The 27,885-nt window shown below is 37.8% G+C and overlaps 2 protein-coding genes across 2 annotated transcripts in view; one reads left to right on the top strand and one right to left on the bottom strand.

The window, feature by feature from the left end:
- Positions 1-1,013: 1,013 nt before the first annotated feature.
- On the bottom strand, positions 1,014-8,396 carry LOC139716714 (uncharacterized). Its single transcript, XM_071628242.1, has 3 exons — positions 8,311-8,396; positions 1,562-1,794; positions 1,014-1,254 (listed from the first exon to the last, which is right to left on the bottom strand). The coding sequence occupies exons 2-3, from the start codon at positions 1,696-1,698 to the stop codon at positions 1,014-1,016; spliced, it is 378 nt and encodes a 125-aa protein (XP_071484343.1). The 5' UTR covers positions 1,699-1,794; positions 8,311-8,396.
- A 1,263-nt stretch (positions 8,397-9,659) lies between these two features.
- The window catches only part of LOC139716713 (NXPE family member 3-like), a 33,920-nt gene continuing 15,694 nt past the window's right edge, over positions 9,660-27,885 (top strand). Inside the window, exon 1 of the mRNA XM_071628241.1 lies at positions 9,660-9,710. Coding sequence (XP_071484342.1) covers positions 9,660-9,710 — 51 coding nt within the window. The remainder of the gene's footprint in view (positions 9,711-27,885) is intronic.

The raw sequence follows: 27,885 nt of genomic DNA, 5'->3' as shown, positions 1-27,885 counted from the left end.
TTAAAATCACGCGAAACTCTTCTTACCCGGTCAAGCGCGAAAATATCCACTTTTACAGTATGTGGAACTTCAAATTTGATGAGGGTAGGTATTTGGTCACATTCTGCCCATCAAAACTTTAGTTTGCCACACAAACCTAGGGCAAATAACATAATTCATAAATGTACAAACTACAATACAGGCTTTAAACGAGAAAGCTAAAACAAAGAATCAGTATACTAGTAGTATGCAGAGGTAGGATTGCTCTTAGATGAATACATGTTCATTATTCACACACATTCTTCACACACTGCATTAGACAAAATAACTTATCAAAACTGACTGACACATCTTCACAGTGGCGGATCCAGGGAGGACCGCAACCGGCGCACACCCCCCCCCCCTTAATTTTTTGTTGAAACAAAAGAAATAAAAAGAAGTTTCTGTAAACAGGTATAAATGCACATATGCTTGGTTTGTGCAACTTTGATCACAATGCAAGCAAGGCTATACCATTTTCAGACAAATCTGCAGTGTCTAGATTTTACATTGTCACTATCACTACCTTCACTTTCCATAATTACACGGTTATCTAAATTTGTAAAATTCCTGCATGTACAACCAGGACCACAATTTTGCCCCTGTTTTTTACATTTGCACTGCTTATTCACACACTTATTTTTCTTACATCAACATTGTCTTGTTAAATATGCAACATTATTTCTTCTTTGTTCAATGTCTCTTGTAAATCCCAAAAAGTCAGCAAAAGTAGAATCTTTTTCCTGAATAACTGAAAAGCAGCCATATTGAGTGATGTCTGGATACATGAATAGTGGGACATGTCTGGGGCATTTGCCCAGACAGTTCTCACCCAGCATGATTACAACCTGTGAAACCTAAGAGCAGAATGAGGGGGCAGCAGTTGATCTTCATGAGCATTCTACTGACTTGGAGATACACCTTGAGTGTTATACTGACCAAACAAAATGGGTTTAACTAGAATAATAATTTACAGATGCAATCCTGTACAGCATTCAATTTACCAGTTCCTGCGGGAGGGTCATACAAACAAGCTGTAATGGAGCATTTCCGGCATGTTCCATCTCTTGAGCACTCTTGACGTTGAGCAAGAGCTGACTGGGTTGGTATCCCTGCAGTGGCTGGCTTGGTGGGGCATTGTTGGCTTGGGGCAGGGGAGATGGTGTTTGGTTGGTGTCTTCATACACCTTTGGCAAGAAGCTGCTTTTGTGGCACATATCTGGTAAGGGGTTGGTGCTGAAAGGCAAATCAGAGTTTAAAAAATATTCTTCAAGAAGAACTACAATTACATGACAGCCAGAAGAGGATTACAGTCATTCAAGCTACTGCCCATAATTCATTTGACTACTCTCAAAATGTGTACAATTAAATTTCATGACTTAACGTTCAGTGGCATCTTAAATAAGAACATTACACTTTTTCTATTGCTCAATAATCATTAACAAAAATTTACAATACAACTGTACCAACTAAAATTTCAATTTATTAATCCCTGTTTGAGGAACTTGAGTGCAAGTTGAAAAGAGCAAGAATTCTAACTTACAGATGCAATCCTGTATCCAATTTACCAGTTCCTGCGGGAGGGTCACACGCTTGGATGTTCTGTCTCTTGAGCACTCTTGGCGTAGAGCAGGAGCTGACTGGGTTGGTGTCCCCGCAGTGGCTGGCTTGGTGGGGCATTGTTGGCTTGGGGCAGGAGATGGTGTTTGGTTGGTGTCTTCATACACCTTTGGCAAGAAGCTGCTTTTGTGGCACACATCTCGCAAGGGGTTGGTGCTGAAAGGTTAATTCAGAGTTCAAAAAATATATATACTTTGAGAAGGACTACAGTACAATTCAATTACACAACAATTATAATTATTCTAAATATTTGTCAGGAATGAAACTAATTGCAAAAATGTATACAACTGGAATTTATACAGTTCAATTCCAATGGCATTTATAAAGGAGAGCATTGTCTTTCTATTGTTCAAAGATCATTATAGAAATTGTACAAAGAGGCAAAAGAAAAAAGTGAAATAGCCACAATTGAGATGAAAATAAAATGACATTTGGCATGAACGTAATCTATACAAAACATGCATTTGTCAAGTCTATTAAAACACAGAGGAACCAGAAGTAAATAATATTTCATTTGTCACAAAAACATTGGTACATCACCCCATTGTATTCAAATTGTCAAAATGCTAATGCTACGACTGTGATAGTATGACTAGTATGAGGTGGTACATTATTATGATTGTACATATTCCCATACCATCATAATGTATTTTGAATTCATCAAACTACAGAATGTAGAACTTAACTGTTGGTTCTATTAAAAATAATGATAATAATGATAATAAAATAGTGCAGGGTCTATGCCAAATACAACAAGGGAAACTGACTGATGTCATGTACATTTTACTAGTAGATCGTACTCTGTCATGATCTATATCGATCTCTGTACTTTTAGTTCTAACCAGTAGTAGCGCTAGCTGTGATACGATACCGTGGACGACTATTTTACAGAACAGGACATCTAATTGTACATACGGGACTACGGCCAGTGCGTGCGCGATCAAAACTTGCCACTGCAGAGACAAAATCGAGTCCGGAATTCTCGTTAACGTGAAGGTCACGTGACCCTACATGCATACAGATGGCATCGCAAAACCAATATTTTCGGGAATTTGCTTCGACTTTGGGTGCAATTTTGATCACTTCGTTTATTTTTGAGCCAAAATGAGGCTGGTATCAAAATTTCCGCTAGAATCCCATCTATTCAAATAACTGATTAAAATAACCATAGGAGTTGTAGATGGGTCAGGATCACAGAACTCTTACACATAGAAGAATCACTCGCCACCCGTTTTGTCGCCGTCGCTCGACTCATTGTCACGTGACGTCCGCCATTTTGCTTAGCGGAACTTTTTTGCGTGCAAATCCCAGCAGACGCTATCCACATACAGTGACTGCATGTTGTACCGTGTTTTTCTGACCCTGAACGAGGCATTAAAATGCCGTATTGTGCGGCTGTAAACTGCACAAATCACTTGACAAAAGGATTTGGAAACAGGTAAGTTTGACACCAAGCCATGATGAGAATAACAAGTAATTAATTCCCCAAGTATACGTTACAATTAGGCGGATCGGTCGTATGTTGGCTTTCTTGTGAGCGCAGTAGCAAAGGTAGTCCCAGACACTGGATTTTGTGTTTGCCGTCGACATATGTGTTTACCACCAACTACCAAAATATGCAAAATAAAAAAGATCAAGTAGGCCTAATTTAGGCCCTGGGGCTATACACTCTGTACGTTGTGTGTTGGGGCAAGCAGCTTTGTACATGAAAAAAAGTACTATCTATTTATGTAAATTTGAGCTTAGGTGTAAACTTTATACGTAGATTTATTCTTGTCTAGGTCTAGCTAGAGTCACAGTACCAGTGATGGGTCAGTGTCAGTGACAACACTACAGTCGTTTAGTAGCAGTGGCGTATCTAGGGGGGGGGGGGAAGGGCAAGGGGGGCACTCCTTGGGGGCGCAAAAAACGAAAAAAAAAAACGAAGAAGAAGAAGAAAAAAAAGAAGAAAAAAGAAAAGAAAAGAAGAAGAAGAAAAAAAATCGCCCGGAAAGGGAGGGAGAATGGTTGGGGGGGGGGGGCAGAAAACCAAATCAAACAAGATAAAAACAAAACATGATGATGACGCGTACAAAATGACAATGTTTATTGTGTTTACACAAGAATTCCATGTTCTGTAAGCTGAAATACAAACATTTTCGGCTCGCTCGCTGCGTTCGCTCGCCAAAATTTACATAAAAAAGAAGGTAAGAACAAAACGTGATGATAACGTGGACAAAATGACAATGTCTATAGTGTTCATTCATGTCATTTTATATTTAGCAGGCAAAATGTTTCACGGAGCAGCGGCTGCAATTTCTTTCGTTCTGAAGCGATAGCCAATTGGATCAAAAGAAGGCGCCAACGGTTTCGAACATACGGGGGGGCAAAAAAACAACAACAAATCAAACAAGATAATAACAAAACTTAATGATGACGTGGAAATATACAAACTTCGGCTCACTCGCTCGTACTAATTTAGAGTATTTTTTCAAGTCTTCAGTTTGTTGGTATAAATTGTCATCTATAAGGTCGTCACTATATCTTGATTAGAATTGTAAGATTTAATACGCAAAAAATGACAAGAGTTCCATGTTTTGTAAGCTGAAATAAAAAAATTTTCAGCTCGCTCGCTACGCTCGCTCGCCAACATTTATCCAAAAAAAAAAAAAGGAAGAGAAAGATAAGAACAAAACGTGACGATGACGCGGACAAAATGACAATGTCTATCGTGTTCACACGTGTCATTTTATATTTAGCAGGAAAAATGTTACACGGAGCAGCGGCTGCAATTTCATTCATTCTGAAGCGATCGCCGATTGGATCAAAAGAGGACGCCAACGGTTTCGAACATACGTGAGGGGGGGGGGTGGAAAAAAAACTAATAAAAACAGATAAGAACATAACGTAATGATGACGCGGAAATATACAAATTTCGGCTCACTCGCTCGTACTAATTTAGAGTATTTTTTCAAGTCCTCAGTTTGTTGGTATAAATCGTTATCTATAACAGTCAGTCCGCACCGCGAGCGAAAACGCACGTATTTATTCAAGTCGTATGCACGGCTGAGCGGTGTTTGCATACGTAATGAGCAGATACATGGTCATGAATAAATCCGTGTAGAACGAGTATTTCTTGTCAGTTTTCGACACTTTTAATATCGACAGAAAGAGAAAACATTAGCAAATATGCTCATGATCAAAATAAAACGGAAAAGAAGAATATAGAATATCAAAATCTCTCTCGAATTCGGTATTGTATTCAAAAATATTCCTTCACGTTTGACGGCAAAAAACTAACATGAAATCTTTCATGCCCCTCTAAAATATGGTGAAGACTATTTCCGCTAAAGTATATAGTATCACAATAAGGGCAAGTTTTCTCATCTTCATTTCAATACGGGTCAGGAACTAGCAAAATTCAGAGACATGTCTAGCGTCGAGTTTAAAAAGATTATCCTCGCGTTCACACCGGAATTCCGGGTCTGTGATTGGTCGAAATCTGTCGCAAGACGCGGCGTGTCGCATTGCGTAGTATCCATTGGCTGCTGACTCAATGCTGTGAGTTCAAAAATTATGTATCAGATAAAAGTGTCATTGATATGAGTAATAGCTGAATAGTGTACAACTGAGTAGGAGGTAATTTGAAAATGAGAGCCTATATCAGTGTTATGAAATCCATGATTTTTTTAAATGTTAGGTTCCAGATTGTGATCGAATTTTCACTCTCTATACAAAACTTGAACTTTACACAGGAACCAATGATGTGTATGTGAGTGTGCACTTACAATGACCCTGAACAATGGACCTGGCTACCATCTGTCCCGAGCTCTGCTGCAAGGCACATGAATGCTTTATCAATTATTCATGTGGATTGCCCTGAGTACTGCTAGTCTGAATTCTTGACACAGGGTGAAATGCATGCACATGAAAGAAGTAAGCACATGTTTCCATGTGCTTGCACACACCACATTTCAGAATGAACAAAGACTAGCTGCGATAGTGGAATTCCTCATGAAGCATTCCAATCCTGGTCATTGTCCACGACCATTGTCTGGGTATCAACAACACACTCCACGCGTGTTCATTCACTACCCCACTTCCGGTAAGAAAACATAATTTGCCTTGTTTTCAACAAGAAAATTCACAACCTTAAGAATGGTGCCCCTCTTCGTTTTTTAAATGATCATACTCGCTCAAGTTTCACGATTGTGAAATCGAAGAAATTACGGAGATCTATTTTCAATACCAGTCAGGAACTAGCAAAACATCAAACTATGATCTACTAGGTGTTTCAAAAAACATTTCCCACTTTTGATTCTTAATAATTAAAAAACTATATATCAGATAGCAATGTCATTGATATGAGTGATAGCTGAATAGTGTACAATTTGGTTGAAGGTGGTTTAAATATGAAAGCATAAATCAGTTTCATGAAATCCATGATTAATTTCACAGTTAGGTTCCAGATTTTGCTCTATTTTCAACCCTCTGTACAAAATTTCACTTTGCACAGGGGTCTATGGGTGTTTATGTGAGTGTGTGGTTAACACCCTGACAATGGTCCTGAACAATAGCCAGGGTTTGAATGCTTCATTATTTATTCATGAGAAATTCCACTATCACAACTAGTCTTTATTCAGCCTCTGGCAGTATCTGTATAAAGTCAAACACCTGCCGATACTGTCGCTGAGTCGTGACAGTGCTCTCCCTACTTCTGAAAAACGAAATTACAATGAATACCTTCTGTTCTGTCGTAAACATGGTGACAGGAAGCAAAGAGTATACACTTGTGTATATGGAGCTTTAAATTAATCTACTGTGAAACAAATCGCCCCAATGATAAATGCTGCTGAACTCTTTACCAAAAATGATCTCTTTTTATCGAAAAAGCGAAAAATTTGTCAGACTATTTAATCAGTAGACAGTTGTATCAAAATGAGGAACTTTAGATAATTTATTCTTATTTATGTCCAAATTTAGTGACATGTGAAGCAAAATTTGAAAACGATTGTCAGCTGGAACAAAATGTGGTGTTTGCAAGCACTTTAGCCGTGCATGAATTCAGACTAGCAGTGCCCAGGGCAATCCACATGAATTATTGATTAAGCATTCATGGGCCAGGGAGCGCGAGACTGACGCCTAGTCAACAGGTGGTTCAGGCATGTCCATTGTTCAGGGCCATTGTCAGCACACACTCACATACACATCATTGGTTCCTGTGCAAAGTTCAACTTTGACCTTGATAAATGTCAAATAAATTGTAAAAAATCAGGAAAATTAACTCTGTCCAACTTAACTTCCTGTTTTTTGTGGGAAGACAATCTTGAAAGGAGTTCATGCTTGTAATGTGTGTGTGTGTGAGTGTGTGAATACATATATATATATATATATATATATATATACATATAATATATATATATATATATACATACATAGATAATTATATATATATATATATATATATATATATATATATATATACATACATAGATGATTATATATATATATATATGTATATATATATATATATATATATATATATATTGATTGAGTACCGGGTAGTCTACTTGTTGGTGCAGCAATATCATGATATCGAAAGTAAAACAGGAACCAAGTTCATGTTGATCACCAACAATTTATTTACAGCACACAAATATTTGACCGATTCGCTCTTTCTCAAGAGTTGTTGCAAATCGCTCAAAAATTGGTGTGGTGAAATAAATTGTCGGTGATTAGCATGAACTCGATTTCTGTTTTATTTCATGTATACAGATACACAGTGTATATATGCCTATAGGCCTATTGCTTCCTATACCAAAATGTGCAATAGTGATAACTACACTGTACTACACACTACTAATGATAATGATAACAGCAGGAATATAGATAATTTAGGTGATGTTGTCTTCCAAATTTCTAATATGTTGAACGAGTATATGTCAGATGGGGAAGATGTATTACATGATCATATCCACAAATCATTGATTTTTACAACTGGACTGACTGGAAATTTAATTTGACCTGTTTAATGGGAGAAAAAATCAAAAGCACGAACACACATCTTCTTACAATATCATTGGAGGGGAAAAAATGCAAGACATAGGGTTGAGAGGGGTATCAGAAAAATGGCAGGACACAGACAAGGACAGGCGCGCGTCTTAGATTATTTTATACCAAAGCAGATCACGTCTCCGAAGTCAAATAGATCTATCCGAAAGGGGAAAAAACACCTGTTTCAATACAGACAACTTTCAGGGAAGAGTGTGAAATAAATATGAGTACATGAATCTGTGGTCAACGCTGGATTGAGAAGTACCAGTTTGACAGTTTACAAGTTCAAGTAAATATCAAGGGCTATGAGCGGCTGTCATACTGTCCGATCAGTGAGTTGACCGTATCGTACTCGCGAGGAGCTGCTGAGGTTCCGCTAAGCAACATGGCGGCGTGTGCACTGAGGCGTCACATCCGTTGCGCACGGTGGCGACACCGAGCTCAGCGGGTTGTGAATGGGTGTGATTCTTCTATGTGTAAGAGTTCTGTGGTCAGGATCCAGCAATGTATCAGTGCGTGTCAAAATCAGATTCTATCGCAAGCAGCTTCTTATATCCATTGTATCTCCCTCAAAAAGTGTCAAATTCGGCTAAAAAAAGTATGGAATTAATCGTCTTTTATTGGACTGCAAGACTTAACCCGGTCACGGCTCCGGAAACAGGTTCATGGCAACGTAACAACGAGCGATGTTGGGGATATACATTTTGCGTCGACGAAAAGCCTCGTCGCCAGACACATGCGCAGAATTCCTGCGCGTGGAATAAATTCGGTGGATTTGCTCATTAGCATACGACTGACTGTGAGCGACTCCTAAAAATTGTGCACCGATGAGTGAGATACACCACTGAGCAGGAAATTGTAAGAGTACTGGTCAAGGAATCCTTGCTATTGGATCATATCAATAGGATCTAACTATTAATTTTCCTGTCGTGGAGGTAAACGTTCTGTTTTGATCACATTATCACTTTATCTTTCATCTATATAAAAGCACATTGCACTCGCGACTGGTAATATCTTTTTTCTTCTCATTCGCGGTGACATGTTTTTTGAATATCATTGAATCTATTGCATGCTTTAGGCAGTTTTGCCAGTTTGTATTGTCGTTGTATTTTTTTTTTCCTCAGACGTCAGTACAATAAAACCAGCAATGCGAACGTGATATTAGTTTTGCAAATTGATGTCGAATGTAAGCATACACGTTTGAGTCAGCAACATTCCGTAATGTTTCTTTACTATGACGACAACCTGACGAAGGCAAACGCCATTTTACGCCGAAGCAACGTTATAGTGCACAGAGTACATCATAGTCAATGTCAGTGAGTAGAGATGGCGTGTACAGTTTGCTTTACGTATAGTAGTGATGATTGTGCTAAAAAAAATGTAACGATACTACTAGTAACGCAACCCAAGAAAGGTTCGTTTTAATTATGCTGTAATAGCTCTCGAGCTGTTTGTTAGAAGTCGATAGCGTGAATTTATCTATAGGCCTATTACGGCATCTTAGTCCAATCACAGCAAATGGACTGGAATGGATTCAAGCAGACAGACCAGAGACACTCTGGCTTGAATACTGGTGTTTCGTGTATTCTTACTGGTCCAAACGATGCACATTGACTGCTCAATAGAAACAAACGCTGCCATGGTTCTGTCTATTGAGATTAGGATCATGATACCGCTAATGTTATGTGTTAATGTTCGATTTTTTTTTTCTTAAGTTCATATTCTATCATTTGCTGAAAGATCAGTCTGATATACTTGACAGTCATTAACTGCCAGTCATTTTATCCCTTTGCGGAATATGGTGCATTCCCTTTTTTGTTTTTATTTTTTCGTTTGTTTCTTATTTTTCTTACCGTCAGCCACCGAATCGAATTGCTCGTATTCTAAAGCGTCTGTGATTCCTAGGAAATAGAATGGTGTCTTATAAAGCGGCAAACGTTGTTTTCTGGGTAACCTGTTTTACCCTGTCCTCACTGTACTTCTACGGAATGACAACTGTCAAAGTCAGAACTAACTTTGTTGCACCCCCCATCCGGAAGGTAAGAACCCTTGTGTGATCACCTCTCCGCTTACTTCGTCAGTGATTGTTGATGAACGTAAGAGCCGTTATTGCGTGACATTTCTATCATTTCACATTGGAAGGATTATAAAATTTTGTCGAAAGTATGAGTTAAAAAAAGAAACCAACCAGAAGTAAGCTAATGATGATATTGCAAGGTATATTTTTGCTTTGTATTGAAATTATGAAATAACGGAAAGTATGAAAAAAAAAATCTGGTAATTTGAATTCCTTGCGAAATCCAAATCCTGGGTCTGTCGCGATACACATACATACACACACACAAACGCACACACATCATGTATGTGTACATATATGTATAAAAAAGACCTACAAATAGATCCTCGTCATTTGATTGGTTGCTTTATACTGACCATTTGTCTCATTTTACTATTACGTCATCATTCGTGAATTTGAGGGTCAATTTACAGCGCAATCTTGGATCTATGCGATTTGCTCCATTGCACTCATGCCAAGAGCCCGGCACACTATCTACGTGTATGTAAACAGTCAGTCCGCACCGCGAGCGAAAACGCACTATTTATTCAAGTCATATGCACGGCTGAGCGGTGCTTGCATACGTAATGAGCAGATACATGGTCATGAATAAATCCGTGTCGAACGAGTATTTCTTGTCAGTTTTCGACACTTTTAATATCGACAGAAAGAGAAAACATTAGCAAATATGCTCATGATCAAAATAAAACGGAAAAGAAGAATATAGAATATCAAAATCTCTCTCGAATTCGGTATTGTATTCAAAAATATTCCTTCACGTTTGACGGCAAAAAACTAACATGAAATCTTTCATGCCCCTCTAAAATATGGTGAAGACTATGTCCGCTAAAGTATATAGTATCACAATAAGGGCAAGTTTTCTCATCTTCATTTCAATACGGGTCAGGAACTAGCAAAATTCAGAGACATGTCTAGCGTCGAGTTTAAAAAGATTATCCTCGCGTTCACACCGGAATTCCGGGTCTGTGATTGGTCGAAATCTGTCGCAAGACGCGGCGTGTCGCATTGCGTAGTATCCATTGGCTGCTGACTCAATGCTGTGAGTTCAAAAATTATGTATCAGATAAAAGTGTCATTGATATGAGTAATAGCTGAATAGTGTACAACTGAGTAGGAGGTAATTTGAAAATGAGAGCCTATATCAGTGTTATGAAATCCATGATTTTTTTAAATGTTAGGTTCCAGATTGTGATCGAATTTTCACTCTCTATACAAAACTTGAACTTTACACAGGAACCAATGATGTGTATGTGAGTGTGCACTTACAATGACCCTGAACAATGGACCTGGCTACCGTCTGTCCCGAGCTCTGCTGCAAGGCACATGAATGCTTTATCAATTATTCATGTGGATTGCCCTGAGTACTGCTAGTCTGAATTCTTGACACAGGGTGAAATGCATGCACATGAAAGAAGTAAGCACATGTTTCCATGTGCTTGCACACACCACATTTCAGAATGAACAAAGACTAGCTGCGATAGTGGAATTCCTCATGAAGCATTCCAATCCTGGTCATTGTCCACGACCATTGTCTGGGTATCAACAACACACTCCACGCGTGTTCATTCACTACCCCACTTCCGGTAAGAAAACATAATTTGCCTTGTTTTCAACAAGAAAATTCACAACCTTAAGAATGGTGCCCCTCTTCGTTTTTTAAATGATCATACTCGCTCAAGTTTCACGATTGTGAAATCGAAGAAATTACGGAGATCTATTTTCAATACCAGTCAGGAACTAGCAAAACATCAAACTATGATCTAAAAGCTTCTTGAACACTGGCAAAATAATCGTTTACTTTGATGCTAAAATGGACTACTATATTGAGATAAAAAATAGGGAAATTAGGTATCAAATTAATGAGCATTATCAGCTCTATAACCTACCCAACCATCCTGGGTCAAACAATGCACTGCGAAAGCTATGAAAGCTGTTGTTGCGACCTCTGCAAAAACTGTCGCAAAGTATCGCGAAATCTCGTCAGTCTCAAGGGCACAAACTGCACAAACGTGATTCTGAATAAAATTGTCGTTCGTGACTCATTATCGCACGCGCTGCGGACTGACTGTAAAACGCTTAACAAGCGTTTGCAATGTAATGTGCATGCGATCAAGCGCGCAAGCGTATAGCGCTCATGCAGTGAGCACTCTCAGATCTCTTGATCTCAGATCTTGCACATTCTCTCTTGTTTCAAAATTCATAAAACATCAAATGACAAGGATCAATTTTTAGGTGTTATATAAAACCAATTATGAATGTCTTCATTCGTACAATGGACAGAATTTTTCATTTCATTGATCCATTCAGCTCGTCATTGATCGATTCAATGAGGTGCAGCCGAGTTGAATGCATCATTTTATGTCTTTACTTCATGAATTCTGTCCATTGCCCTCATAAACTTCCGTTATTTGTATCATATATTTACATCATATATACACACACATACGTGTATATATATTTATATACATATATATATATATATATATATATAATATACAGTATATATATATATATATACATACATACATAAATACATACATACATACATACATACATACATATAAGTGTCATGTAAGATATATCGATAAGTATGGGAAAATAAGAATATTGTATTTGTAATACATGTACAGGCCTGTATGTGATTACTCGTCTAAAAGTCGATTCATGGCTTCATTTCCCCCCTTTTAAATCTACCCCTGGTTGCAAGGTCGAGAATGAGAGATCATGTCTCCAAGCGGTACCTACAGAACAGGTGAAGATTGATGAATATTTGTCTGTTGCTTTTTCAATCAATTTTTCCATGTTCAGCAGACGTTCCCTCCTTTTTCTTTTTTTTTTTCTTCTTTTTTTTTTGGATGTATTGATCTACTTTATTTTTCAATCTTGCCAACACGTCTAAAATCCGACGCGGTCACGCCTTTCGAAAGAATTGATCGCTTGGCATGTGCAATTAAGTGCCGTATTGAAAAAAAAAGCAATACAAAAACAAAAAACAAAACCTTCAGCAGAATAAAAGCAGGCGTAGGTATTTAGCCGTAGTTATACAGTCAAAGACACAATGACGAAAAGATTTTAGCATTTCATTTTATTGTGCTTACGTACTTGTTCTATGCGGAAAAGCTTCTCACGTCTTTACTGTTAACAAATGATCTACAGTAAGAATGTTTTTAGTCTGTCATAAATAAAACAATCCCAATTTTACCTCCATACAAATCTTCACGACATTTCTATCTTTGAATATAGAAATCAAGAAAATTAGTTACACCTTTCGCATTAACCATCTGGGTGCGAGAAAAAAAAATTAAAAAAGTTTTAAGAAAAGGGTTTGTTGTTGCTGAATCTTCAATCACAACCTTAGCCTTTTTAATTTGCTATCTTAGTTACAAACAATCAATATTGATGTATGTTGTGTATGTGGCTATGATTCGTGAAAACGAGCCGATTTTCATATAGTTTCCACAACGTCTTTATTTCAAATTTGATTTCTATAAAAACCTTCACGATTACGTTGTCTTCTTTTCATTTTACCGTATTTAATCACACTTTGAACGTGAAGTGGGTTTCACTATAAAGCAGGACTACATGTCAATATATCACAATTGTTTTCCTCGACTTAAAGGACAAGTCCACCTTCATATACGTGTGGATTGAGTGAATACAGCAATATTAGTAGAACACGTCAGTGAAAGTTTGGGGAAAATCAGACAATCCGTTCAAAAGTTTTGAATTTTTAAAGTATTTGCACAGTCACTGCTGGATGGGAAGACTACAAGAGTGTATGATGTCTCATGCGTACAACGATATAAGGAAAATATAAAAAGAATTTCATAAAATATTACTTTTTTAAAAGTTCACATTTGATCCTCGACTCGTCACTGGCGTATGTTAATGGTAATAATACCCCTTACCGTCTGAACGAGGGAAGTCAAGTGTTCTTTTATTATGCGAGAAAAGTGAAAAATGTTGAATTTTCCTTATACTTTCTTTATATCATTGTACGCATGTGACATCACAAGCTGTATTAGTCTTCTCATCTAGCAGTGACTAAGCAGAAACTTCGAAAATTCATAACTTGTAAACGGATTGTCCGATTTTTCTCAAACTCTTGCTGATGTGTTCTATTAATATTGCTGTATTCACTCAATCCACATGTCTAGGAAGGTGAACTTGTCCTTTAAATTGCTTCTTCTGCGTTATCTTCCTCATGATTCTCAGGACAAACAGGTCGTCAAATCTGAAAATGTAGTCAAAGGAGAGGTAAGAAAAGTTGTATGCTGAGTGCTTGGATTGTGTCACAATAAGGAAATCCTCTACTTAGATCGACTACATTTCACATAGTCCATTTCATTTGATCAAAGCATGACATTTCATTCTATGATAACAATATGTATAAGTTTTATGCACTTTCCTCTATTGTTCCTTGCCTATGGAACTCCACCTCATATTTTCCTTTCTCCCTGAAATTAACAATCCGGAGCACTTCAAGGCTTCACTCATGACTGACATTCTTCGCCAGATATTCAAGTACTAATTCTCTTGGCCCTGCTGGAAAGAACACAGTGTCCCACAGTGTGAGAAACACAGTGTGAAATCTCTTCACACTGTTAAATTCGAACGTTTTAACAATGTAACCACATTGTGAATGATCAATCAAAGTGTAACACAGAACATTACCACTCTGTGAAAACCAAACTACAATGTGAAATCATCTCCAAACTATTAAAATCGAGCGTTTTCACATAGTCAACTGTGTGACCACACTGTGAACACACTGTGGGAACTACAATGTATGTTCTTTCCAGAGGGGATAAAGTCTATACGACTTTAAATGCTTTTTAAAGGGGATGGCTAGTAACCGATCAGTGGGAATCAGTGGGAATTCTGAGGGATGATTGTTCCAATCTTTGTGGGATTCATTTAAGAGTACATTATTATATCTACTGTTGTGTGAAATGTATTTGCTTCAGAACGGTCTCATATTCAAGTAATGTGCAGATTAATGCCCCGTCACTGACCAAGCACACTAACCTGGAAACATTAAACTGCACATTACTTGAATATGAGACCATTCTGAGGCAAATTATTTTCACACAACAATAGATATAATGTACTCTTAAATGAATCCCACAAGGATTGGAACAATCATCCTCAAGCATTCCCACTGATTCCCACTGATCAGCTACTAGCCATCCCCTTTAAGTAAATATATTGAGCCACACAAATTATATGAATCATCATCATCATCATCATCATCATTCGTGCACAGAGTACCATAGACCAGGAGCCGTAGTAGTGGGTCTAGCAACAAAACAAGTCTTTGTTTAGACCATTTTCAAAAGTCCTGCTTTGTATGATCGCTTACGTTCAGTCCGTTTATTTTACACTGAACCAATATAGTATGATTTCTGTTTTACTTTTGCTTACTGCACTGAGTCGTCACTCAGACTTTTTGTCAAGTCAATAGTCCATGGGCCAGGCAAGATTTGAGACACTCAGACAGGCAAGACTTGGTACCACCTGAGGTGGCAAAACCTTTTTGATGTCATTTTGTTTGTCGGGCAAAGATATGCTTATGAAGCTATGATAACATTTCCAAATGAGTACCTTAGTCATAATAAATGAATTTCCAACCAATTTGGTCTCGTTGTTATATCCCTATACTTCTGAATCGAAACTAACCGCTATACAAAGAAGAGCACTGTCTTCTGTATGTTCACAGGTGTTTTGTTGTAAACGCGGTGCGCTTAGTCTTTATTAAAGGCAGCGAAGGGAATATCCAAAGGTTATGATGTCCGCAGCGCTTAGTCTAATATTCAAGACGGCGAAGGGAATATCCAAAGCTTATAATACAGTGTATATCCCTTTATCTAAAAACAACAACAACAACAAAAGCAATTCCTCGTGAATTTTACCGTATTTTTTAATTATTTGTCATTTTCCGGTGAAAACGCTAGTACCACGCCAATGTTGCTTTATTTCCATCCAACAATGAAAGATAATGCAAAAACAACGTACCGGTACACTACAATACATTACAATAAATAATGTTGTAAATGAACAGAGTGATTTTTGTTTAAAACTGATGTATTTGTTGAGAGGGTAGTATAAAAACAGTATAGATAATCCCTTTTATTAGGAACTTTAGATATGATAACGGTACATTGTTCTAGATAAAGACTAAGCGCACCGCGTGACAGCTGTTGACATCATAACCCTTTGGATATTCCCTTCGCTGCCTTGAATAAAGACTAAGCGCACCGCGTTTACAACAGAACACCTGTGGACATACAGAAGACAGTGCTCTTCTTTGTATAGCGGTTGTTTCGATTCAGACGTATAGGGATATAAAAATGAGACCAAATTGGTTGAAAATTCATTTATTATGACTAAGCTACTCATCTGGAAATGCTATCATAGCCTGATAAGCATATTTATGTCTGACAAACAAAATGACACCAAAAAGGTTTTGCCACCTCAGGTGGTACCAATAACCCATTTTTCGGGTCTTGGCCCACGGACTACAAGTAAGTGAAGCAAAGTCAGTATCTGTGCAAGCATTTCTTTCAATGGTGGATTTCTCTGGAATTCTTCTCTCTATTGTTAGTACTACACTGCCACATCACGACATGTAGTGCATGTGCTTATTCAGCGATAGTAGCAGGTGCATCTTAAACAAACATTTATATATCTACTTTAGAATTGAATTTCCAATTCTCCTCAAAATTTCCTCATGTTTTCCACCATATCTTGCATTTGCAAATTTTTGCAACGCACGATACATGTCAAGATGAAATTTTTCCTTCATTGTATCAAAGACATCTATTGGAGCCAGAGCAAGTTTTATGAATAATGCCGACTTCTCAATCTCCCGTGTGGGGCTATGTTGCCGTGAGTTATTTATGCACTTCACGGTGGTGAGCATGGGTGTATGCAAGGGGGGGGGGGGGGGGGTCGGGAGGGTCGTACGACCCCTCCCCCCCCCCCCCAAAAAAAAAAAATCAAAAGTCCACTTTTTGTAAAAGACATTTTTGTTTTAGGAGGGCTTTTTACCCTATATACAACAGGGAAAAAAAAGTGACCAAGTGGTGTTCCAGCAATTGTCAAAAACCTCGTAAATTTTGTAACTTCATTTTAATGCCATACCTTATTTCTAAGCCGCACTGTCATGCCGAAAAAGTAACTTTTGCATGCACCAAATGGCCCCATTTTAAGATATAAAATTCAAAAACTCCCTACCGTGGGAGGGGGGACACCCCCCTCCCACACCCTCCCAAAAAAGGTCCAAAAATTTGATTACGACCCCCAGAAAAATCCTGGATACACCCCTGGTGAGCTATCGAACATCAATCATTGTCAATCTTTGGCCGGGCAGAAAGCTGTAGTTTAATCTTGTAAAGGAGGAGGAAAGTCAGTCACAATAGCAGAGACGTGAGATCATTGATATATTAGCAATGTCAACATTGTTATCACTGGTATATAGGTAAAGAATATTACAACATTATTTGTTCTCTGCTCCTGTTGGTCTCTCTTTCCGCCTTTGGACTCTGTACTCTTGGGATGCTCTTGTTTTTGTGATGCATTTCTTTCTGCATGTATGTGGAAATATAGCTTTTGCGGGTTTTTTTCTTTTCCAGCTGTTTGATAAGTCCCATCTATCTCTCGACGAGAAGGCGTCTGTCAATAATCCTTTGCATTCAAATGCGCAGCCATTGAATCAAAACCGTGGCCTTCTGCTACTCTTCCCGTGTGTAACTGTGGATGTCCTGAAAGGAAAAGTACCATGATTGGTTCCTGATTTACTGCATTTACAGTCATGTACATTAACTAGCGACAAACCACTTGATTTATATACAATAATTCATAAAAACATAATATCATTCCTGCCTTACCTAACAACTGTAGGCCAACTTCCCTATGTATAGTCCTAACATGGTAAGTTTACTTTCCCATTTTCAGGACATAGGCATTCCCAAAACACACTTACGATCAAATTAACTGAATGAATTAAAACTTAAAGATCGGTTTTCCATGTAATAATGATAATAATAATAAGTACAGCATTTGTAATGCGCCTTCGATCTAGTATCCTATTCTGAGGCGCAGAGGGACATAATTATAAAAAGAATAGCATACATCGTAGTCATAATTGTACATAAGAAGGTTGAAATAGAAGAAGAGATAGATAGAGATACACACCCAATGAACAATTCGTTGAAAATTCAATCAAAACAAGATGCGAACATATGTGATTTCAGAAGCTTTTTAAAAGTTTCGATGGTCTCTGCTGATCGGATCCCCAGTGGAAGAGCGTTCCAGAGAGATGGGGATGCAGAAACAAAGGCTTTTTCTCCGAGAGTCGAGATTGTTCTATTAACTGTTAATTGTTTAATATTACATGAACGGAGATTTCTGCCAGGGACGTATTCTGAAACAAGGTTTCAGAATACCTTGTAATGTAATAAAATGACTGCAGAAACTGACAGTTTTTGCTAAAAAATGGCGGCATATTTATATCAAGAAATGTGTGTATGTATTACTAATCCTGTGATAACACGATTTCAGTTGGGTAACGACGAAAACGTGAAATATTCCTCAGAAAAAGGTCCTCGTGAAGTAATGCAGTCAGACCGCAGCACCCAATTATTCGCTGGTATTTTATTCAACTCGTATGCAAGCCCGCTCAAGGCTTGCATAATTTATCTTATGTAATGAGCTGCGGAAGGGGATTTTGTCCTTGGGCTTTCGGCAACAACAACAAAAAAAAAAGAAACCAACAACCTTATATTCACAAATTTGGTATCAAATTCAAGGAAAATATGTAAACTATTGTCACATGTTACTCAAATTATTGTAAATGAAAAATATCATAGCGTAATTTCAGCTTGAAAAATGATGAAAAAAGTAATTCCTGTAGTACACGTTCAAAACGTCAAAAGAATACCAAATTCACCTTGCGTCTCAATGAAAATTATTTGGTAGTCCATCTCTTAATCTGTGTATCTATGTAAATATGTTGACAGTTTGTTGCTTAATCCGGTCAGGAACCAGTAAAATATACATCGATGTCAGTGCTGGTCATCTGGAAACCGTGCAATCTCAAGAGTAAGCTCTCTCATTGGACAGCGCTTGCATTAAGCGCTTGCATTACGTCATTACGCTACTACGGTTTCATGCCACGTGCGTGCACAGCGAATGCTGCTGCCGGGTGGTTGCATACAGGCACGCGTGTAGTTCAAGCGCTGAATGCAAGCACTGTCCAATGAGAGAGCTCTTTCGCGCCACTGTACCCTTTGTGTGGAGCATGTTTCCGGCTTAGGAGTGAATTTTACAGACATTTCAAAACGGAAAAACTAGTATAAATCATGCTTTCGTCTCCTTGACTCCAATATATGATGAGCATCTAAGTTTCCTCTCTACGAAAAAGCCAAAATCAGAAACAGCAGTTTCTTAATCCGGTCAGGAACCAAAAACGAACTTTAGACGACAAAATCTTCCATGAAAAGCAGGTAAAATTTACGCAAATTCAACTGATTATATCGTCATGATAAGATCCGATATTATACGCATATTTGGTCTCACAATAAAGATCAAAGTCTGGAGAACAATTTACCGTGACTTGTAGACATGATGAATGTATGTACAAGTCGCTACACTGTGAAAACCATAGCCCTGTCAAACTCTCGCAAAATCTAGCACATACGAGACATCTTTCGAACGCAAAGATCGTCAACGAGAGTGCTGAGTAATGCCCCAGTCACACAGTGCTTTACGATGGATTACGTCCGCCGCGGATAGATACGAATGAGTGGACGCAGGGGGACGCAGCGTGGACGCAGGCATCCGCAGGGACGTATGTAGACGTAACTGTCCGTAACTCATCCGTAAAGAAGCGCAAAATGACGTCGCCGAACCTGCGAAATTTTGAAATGTTCAAAATTTCGCAGAGGGACGCCACGGACGCAAGCTTACGCAAGTAACCGTAACCAAACGTAATCATCCGTAACTGAACGTAACTACCCGTGGCTTGGACGCAGACCATCCGCAAAAAAAAAAATACCTTCCGTCCGTTTGCATTCGCTTACGTCCACCGTAAGTATCCGAAATTAACCACAAGTTAACGTATCACAACAGTTTCGTCCGCTTACGGATATTTACGGGCAGCTACGGATGTTGCGGATAATTACGTCCTTCGACGTTTTCCGTTTTCCACTCGCATGGGAACACAGAGACTCGTGGGCAGGCACACACTCCTGTTGCCAAGCTGCAGCGCCTTTACCTGAAGGAATGCTACAACACAGTCGGAGCGGTGGAGAGGCAGAACTGCATGGTCAAATTATGAAATTTCTCCCACATACTGGTCATTTTAAGTGGCACCCATATACCATGTATATACTCATGACATCGGTTGACTCTTGGTGCTGAACTTTTTTTCTTGTACTCTTCAAATGTATATTTTTCGAAAAAAGCAATATTTTGGGTAGGGGATGGGGTGATAGCATTTTATTCACTTTTCTGGCCGGGGAAGGTGTGGGACAGGGGCAGCTATATAAAATGAGAACGAATTTAGTATTTCTCTATAGTCTTACCCATGCACTTTACGCTCCATCGAATGTGTATTACATTTTTTGTGATGATAATGATAATAATAATAATAACAATAATAATAATAATAATAATAATAATAATAATAATAATAATAATAATATTAATAATAAAGGGCATTTATATCGCGCAGCGATACTATAATCATATACTCTACTGCGCATTACAAAATGACGTACATACAAGAAATTCAAACAGAAAATACATTACTTCAAGAGATGACTTGATATTGTATTTGGGTGTGGGAGGGGTGTTTGAAAGTTTTGATGGTTTTTTTTTTCTGTAAATTTAATAAGCATTGCTTTATCATAAATATCTCCTTAACATAACCCAGTAAGTCATGAATATCGCTGAACGACAGCGTAACCACAGTTTGTCTATTCCATGACTGCAAGTAATTATTTCCTTACTCTAATGTTTAACTTTTCGATCTATATTGTATTTTATTTGTGGTATAGTGATGTTACAAGCAATATGTGACCCTGCACCACAAAACACACAAAGAGTCGCCACACATGAAATTTTACTTGAGAGCATATTCTGAAAGAGCAGAATTTAAGCTTTATAATGATGTATTACTCAAATCAAATGGACTCTCCTAACTTATCTAAATAGTGGAAAGAATGCACACACTCAGAAAAAGTGCAAACTGAGAAAAGAGGCTCTGAAGTACAGTGTCTATTCAAGCGCTTAATCTCTATCAAGCCGTGCTGGTTGTGCGATGAATTGATGGACAAAAAACAGGATGGAAACCACCGGAGTAACAACAATGAGGGGATCATCAGATTAAACTGAAATTAATAATAATAATAATAATAATAATAATAATAATAATAATAATAATAATGATAATAACAATGATAATAATGATAATCACAATAATAATGATAAAGACTTATTTACCCAGGGTAGCCAAGTCAAGATCGGCTCGATTGACCCATTTCACCTATTTTCAGTCCTCACACAAAGTCAGTGTGTGCGACATTTTTTTCGTTTTGTGATGCACGGTCACATAATTATTCTTTACATTTATGACGTTTATTCATATTTGAGTTGCACAAACAAAATTCAAACTTCAAGTTCAAAATTTCATATATCTTTTATTATTGTAAAGCAAATTGAAGGATTACGATTTTTTCACAACTTGTACGTAATTCAATTTCAGTTTTCCCCAGTGTACAATGTAAGACAGTCCAAAATGTGATAACCTTGTTGTCATAATACACTGACTTAGCAGGAATCGTAAGAGAAAACCAAATTGTCCGTAATTATTAATAACAATCTGTAACTATCCGTAACTATCCGAAAATATCCGCAACTCTCCGCAAGTGTTCAGAACTATTATGTGCCAATTCGTAAGAATATCCGCAAGTGGACGCAAGTATTCGCATCTGGTCGTATCTGTTCGTATCGCCCGCATTTTTTGCCCGCATGTTTTGTACAAATTTCTGGTGACGGCAAAGGATCCGCGGGGGTCCGCGGAAAAAAAAAATGACTTTTTTGGACGTAACGCCGGACGCAGAGCATTATGTGACTGGGACTTAAATCTCGCCGGTTCGGCTCATTAGCATACTTGTTGCGGTCTGACTGAATGCAATCTCAGAACATCATTATACCAGATCGTGGATTGTACATGACATTTCATATTCGGTTACGTCATATTACTATCGGACCATAGCAGTATTAATCACGCGCGATTTTAACAGCTTGTTAGGTGCACGCGATTTAATACTTTGGCCTACTGCCAGGGCACGATTCGATGAGGAAGTACTATCGTTCTTCATACCCACTATACTGTACAGGGATTAGGCTTCAGGAATACAACTCGGATACACCGACTTTGTTGCATTTCATACGTTTAATCTCACAATACTCCTCAACAATTCATTATCATGGCAAATCGGACCAGCTGAGCCAGACAAGTTTCTTGGCATAGAGCCTTTTGATGTACTGCAAACAAAGTCTAGATTATCATGAACAATAATTTTGAGCCTTTCTTGGGAGAACTTTGTGTCATTCACTTTTCTGCATAAAGCGGGGTTCCCACTATCACGATTGGCGCCACGATTGAAATCGTGGTCTTAATCGTGCAGCAAGCGTGATGGTCATATCAGATTGTATCAGATCTTAAGGTCAATCGTGGCAATCGCGTTAATCGTAGGAAAATTTTGGACGGTTCAAAAATTTTCTACGATTAACACGATTAGTTTTTGATCGTGATCATCGCATCAGATCGTCTAGGATCGTATCCAAACGCAGCGAATCTCTTCTAATCGTACTTCTTAATCGTGTTGATCGGGATCGACTTTTTCACTTCACTTCCGCTTATTATTTTTATTATTTTTTGCCCATTTGCCCCATTTTACTCATAAATTGATTTATTTTGTATTCTGATAGGTGGTGGCCTGCATCTTTAGATTATTATTTCCAAACGGTAAATTGTATGACGGTGTGGGGTTTAATTGTCGTAATTTTTAAGGTACATTATCAAAATCATTTTTTAATGGTTTCATAAAATGGAAGTTGTATTACAGATTTTTAGATGTGTTCATAAATTATGTTAATGATGTTTTCATTAATGAGTTGCTATTACCATTATACAGACACACAAAACAGGATATGGGATAACTTTTGTAACGAAAATAAAACATGAGCAAAAATAAAATGGCAATTGTATGTCTGCATGTATTGACTAACGTCAGTACAAAGATGAGAATAATTTAATGAATCGTGCCTGAATGGGTACATATCAAAGGCAAATTTTTAAAAGTATATTACAGAGTATTTCTTTTTTGGGGGGTGCAGTATCCTGTTGTTTGTGTATTGTACATAATAATTAAGAGTTGTAGTTTCATCAGCCATCGTTTGACCCCTTTACATCTATTTTGACACTTTTAAATGTCTTTGTATGTTTGGTAGAGCATAATTTTAGAGGAAAATGGTTATTTTCAACTCTCATTATTACTGCAAATGTAAAAGTGACCATTGTCGTGGATGTGAGATCACTCGTATGATTATGACAATGAAGATCACTCTTATTATTTTTCACAGTTAGTTATTCAATAAGTGTAGCAATATACCCCTGCGAAATAATTTGGCGTAAAACCTCCTTTTTTGTTAAAAAGTGACATCATTTTGATTAGGGAGTCACTTTACTGTTATGTGTGTGTATCAGTTATGTTAAACTTTGTTAAGTAAAACACTAAATCAAGCCGAATAAACCAAACTTTTAATAACCATTGAGATAACGACTTTTTGAAATAAAAAGGCATATGATACATACACTTTGCGAATATGAAATCGAACACGTAAGCAATACTATCCATTCGGCCAACTTTCTTATATCGAGCGTATATAAAAGACAGGAACAGCAGCTAGGGAAAAGTCAATGCAATATTTATTATATTTTTTATTGTCTCAAATTGACAAGAAAAATCGTGAAATTTGCTTAATTTTCACCGCTTAGTGTTTGTACATTCATCGCGTCCATATAAAATGAATAAATCAATCTAACTTCCTCTTTGGATTGGGACACCAAGTCATGATTGGATATCACTTAACACATACAGCCAAAGATTTCCGTAATATCGTAATATCACGCATTGGATTGTTGTTCTTTCGTATTACCTAACATAACACAGGAAACAGTTCTTATTGACTTTGCCAGGAGATGCGTTTGTAAGAGAACCAAAGAACCATAATTTGACACCTCATCAATGATACCCATTCCTCTCGCTATTAAGTTTCAAAACACATTTCACTCAACCCGTTCAAATTTTAGACCAGCCGTGGTTTACTTCCGCATTTGACAGCATGCATGCAATCTGCTCTCTACTGCGCATGACGTTGCGTCGTGAAAGCCTGTCGTACAATGTCAGTTATTCATGATCAACAGACAAAGTCTTTTCGAGGTAATTGATGGGGGTATATTCGTTTCTTTTAACAATGAGGACCTCACTCTCTTAAAAATGGCAATATTATATCGGTCCCTCTTTCTTTTTTAGTCGCAGATTTTAGTACATTTCTAAAGGTGCGTAGCATATAAAAGGAGGCAGACGATAAAAGAGATCGGAAAGGGTGGGAGAGCAGCCACACGCACGAACGCACACACACACACACACACACACACACACACACACACTCACGCACCATCACACATACCTATACAACTTCTACAACATAAATTCCACGACGTTTAATTATGTATTTTGATAATCATAAACCCAGGAAAACACTTCCCGTTTTAATGTTTATTTGATGAAATTGGTTTTGAAATGGCTGAGATATCCAAAAAAGAGTGATTCTGATAAAGTGTGGGACCCACACTTTATTACGATCGCTTTGTTTTACCTTGTTTTTGGATGTTTCATTCATTCCAAACCCGATTTTCATCGAATAAACTTTGAATTCCTCTTAAAATGGTATGCTCTGCACTATATCATAAGTGTTTTCTTGGTATCTCGCAAAAAGTTAAAAGCCCAATTCTCATCTCCACCAATACTGTACTATCCCTTTAACTCATTTATTGAACTTACTTCTCTATAGAGGTTGTGAACTAATCTGCGTGTTCCTGGAAATGCAACACGGAGCTGACCATCAATCACGCAGTTTCAGCCTCCGTTGCTATCACAACAAAGGTTTGTTTTTGGAAAGACAATGAGCAATGATCGACTCACGGTGCCCATCGCGGAAGTGTCCATCTTCTCCGGACACAACAATGGGATCGGAGATCTCACTATGGACAGGTCGGGGTGTCTGAAATCTATTGTACCTGTACCACCTATTTTGTATATGCCGAATTCTATAGGCATTTGGTTGGCATTACATTCTATACCCTATTACGCTCTTCCCGCGGCCCTTTGGTGGGTTTGGCTGCGGCCTTTTCAGTCATAATCTCGCAGCCCTTTTGATCATTTTGCAGCAGCCCTTTGCACTCTTTAGATCACGCTTTCCCAATCGTTTAGTTGCAGCCTTCTCTATCACTATCTTTTGGCTGCAGCCTCTGACTGCCCGAAATATCATGTTTGCATAGGACTTCGATGAAAGCAACTGCTAATATTTTCTTTCATCCTGGATTAGCGTTTGAATCAATAACTAAATAAATAGATAAATGAATAGATGAAACAAATAGATAAACAAACAAATAAATAAATAGATAAATAAATAAATAAGCACATAGATTCATGAATTGATAGATACTTGACATGTACATTTTAACATTCTATAATAGTCACGCTATATACATCTGTTCGTTAGCTGACCGAGAGAGTCGGATTCAAATGTCTGTAGATGCTAAGCATGCAGCATAAAATGTACAAACTGTATACCGGTATTATGACTTTGCTGAGACATGCTGGTTTAAATGTGTGAATGTTTGCAAGGCGAAATTAGTGCCTGCATCCGTCACGTCCAATGCAGGTATGTTTGATGTTGTTGTTCATTTTCTACATCCGCAGTATACTTTTATCCTCTTGTAATAATTTCGTACATACATTTCGTACACAAAATACAACCGCTTTGCCATAAAAACGATAAAAAGAAAACGACTGGTAACGCCATTCTATAGTGTGTATCCATACACACGTGCGTGACGAGGATCTATGGATGTTTAATATTAAACTGCCGTGTTGATATTTAAAGTCGAATGATAGTTCGACAGCTGGTATGGATTTGAAATTATCTTCTGACATTGGGTGTTTTAACAGCACAAGATTGACGTTTTTATTGTTGAAAGGAAATATTGATTGAAATAATTTCCGCGATATGATACTTGTAGTTTGGAGTCTTGAGAGTTTATGATAATAGAATTACGATGGTGAAAAAAGGAGTTAGACAGATTGGGAGGATTTCGAGAGATACTGATTATAAAAAGTCATAGCGCGATCATGGAGGAAAAAAATAAATCGTGGAATCTAAGATCATACAAAAACTATACACAGGGCAACAATGCCGGCATACCTAATGAGAGACAAACCGCGAGTAAATACACACACATACACACACACACACACACACACACACACACACACACACACACACATACATACATATATATATATATATATATATATATATATATATGTATATTACAAAAACAGCTGGATGTCATCAAGATAGCAGTATATATGCACATCAACTGCCGAGCCTCCTGAGCATCGCTATGCTGGAGAACAATAATAGAGGGACGTTCAACTGATTTGTCTTTAATAGCAAAAAATGACAGACAAGTGAACACAATACACACACAACATATCCACAGGGCTGCATGCATTTGCAATGCACATTCAATTCAATTGTATGCATCCGTTCATCAAAAAAGAAACGTCCGTATAGACATGCAAACAAAAATATGCACGCAATTATATCGAAAAAAGTATAGCAATAAAAGGTCATGGACACGTGTAAAGCAGGGCTTATATCGATGGGGTCCAGTAACAAAATTATAATTATTTTGACACAAATCGAAATCTGTATTTAATACATTTTAAACAGATTTAATAAACATGGAAAATAGACATTCGTGTAGTTTGGAAACTTCAGTTTCATTAATTGACGTGTTATTGTACACCATGAATGTGCCTAATAGCAAAAAAACAAAAACAAAAACAAACAAACAAAACAAAACAAAAAAACAAAAAAACACTCTTCCCGTGCAGGCCCAAACTCCCTGACTTCTATGCGTCATTACTGTCACTACTGGTTGCATGTGTTGTCATACATAAATCACTGATAACAGCAAAAGGAATAAAAATAAAAATAAAGTAACAAACCAACACACAAACACACGCGTGCGTGCACACACACACATACACACATGTTACGACAAATTGATTAAAATTTCGACTGTCAAACCATCATAAAAAGCCCTGATTGAAATATATTCCATGTTTGTGGAAATAAAGATCGAAAATATACATCGTTATTATTTAGAAGATAAGATACACTGTACAAACATTGAAAGCATAATTGTTAAATCACATGCTTTAAGTTTCATCTTCCTGATATGGGCCATGTGAACCTGCATTCAGTATGTAAATTGCAGAGGTGAGACGAACCTATGATGTGACAGCGTTTTATCATTTTCTGTTTTGTGCTACCTACAGGGTTCAGAACTCTAAACTTCACTACTAACACTGTGTGTAGAGTTCTGTGCTCCAGCATACTGTTCAAAGACACTATTAGACGCTGCCACGAGAGGGCGTTGTTCTAAAAAAGTTGTTCGTCACAACAAGGAGTTTGTTATTCATAAAAGGGTTTGCAAAACCCTAGCGGCGTCTTGAAAGGAAAAGCCGGAGAGCGGGCCATTGCGGGAATACGCTTGAGTGCCCCGGCGTATTAACGGGCTTTTCAAAGCGCCGCTCGAAGGACCGCTGAACGGCGGCGCCGCTGTTTTCCTGCACAATGTAATCTGCCAAGGCGCCTAACACATAATACTATGTTACAGAACATTCAAAATGATCCCATCCTCTTTCTTAGCTTCCATTTCATCATATAATTATCTTCTTCATATATTGGAGAGAAAGGTCATTTTGTCT

The sequence above is a fragment of the Diadema antillarum genome, unplaced genomic scaffold, assembly GCF_040938485.1.
Source record: "Diadema antillarum isolate AM-2024a unplaced genomic scaffold, OU_Dant_1.0 scf00000069, whole genome shotgun sequence".
Classification (NCBI taxonomy): domain Eukaryota; kingdom Metazoa; phylum Echinodermata; class Echinoidea; order Diadematoida; family Diadematidae; genus Diadema; species Diadema antillarum.
Note: the sequence above shows the minus strand (reverse complement) of the source record. Positions and strands in the feature narration are given on the sequence as shown.

Bases quoted from the DNA above. Each gene is read 5' to 3' on its own strand.
- LOC139716714 (XM_071628242.1), bottom strand. From the start codon at position 1,698: ATGCCCCACCAAGCCAGCCACTGCGGGGACACCAACCCAGTCAGCTCC. The intron at 1,255-1,561 runs GTAAGTTAGAAT...TTTGCCTTTCAG, and splicing joins TTGGATACAGGATTGCATCT to CACCAACCCCTTACCAGATA.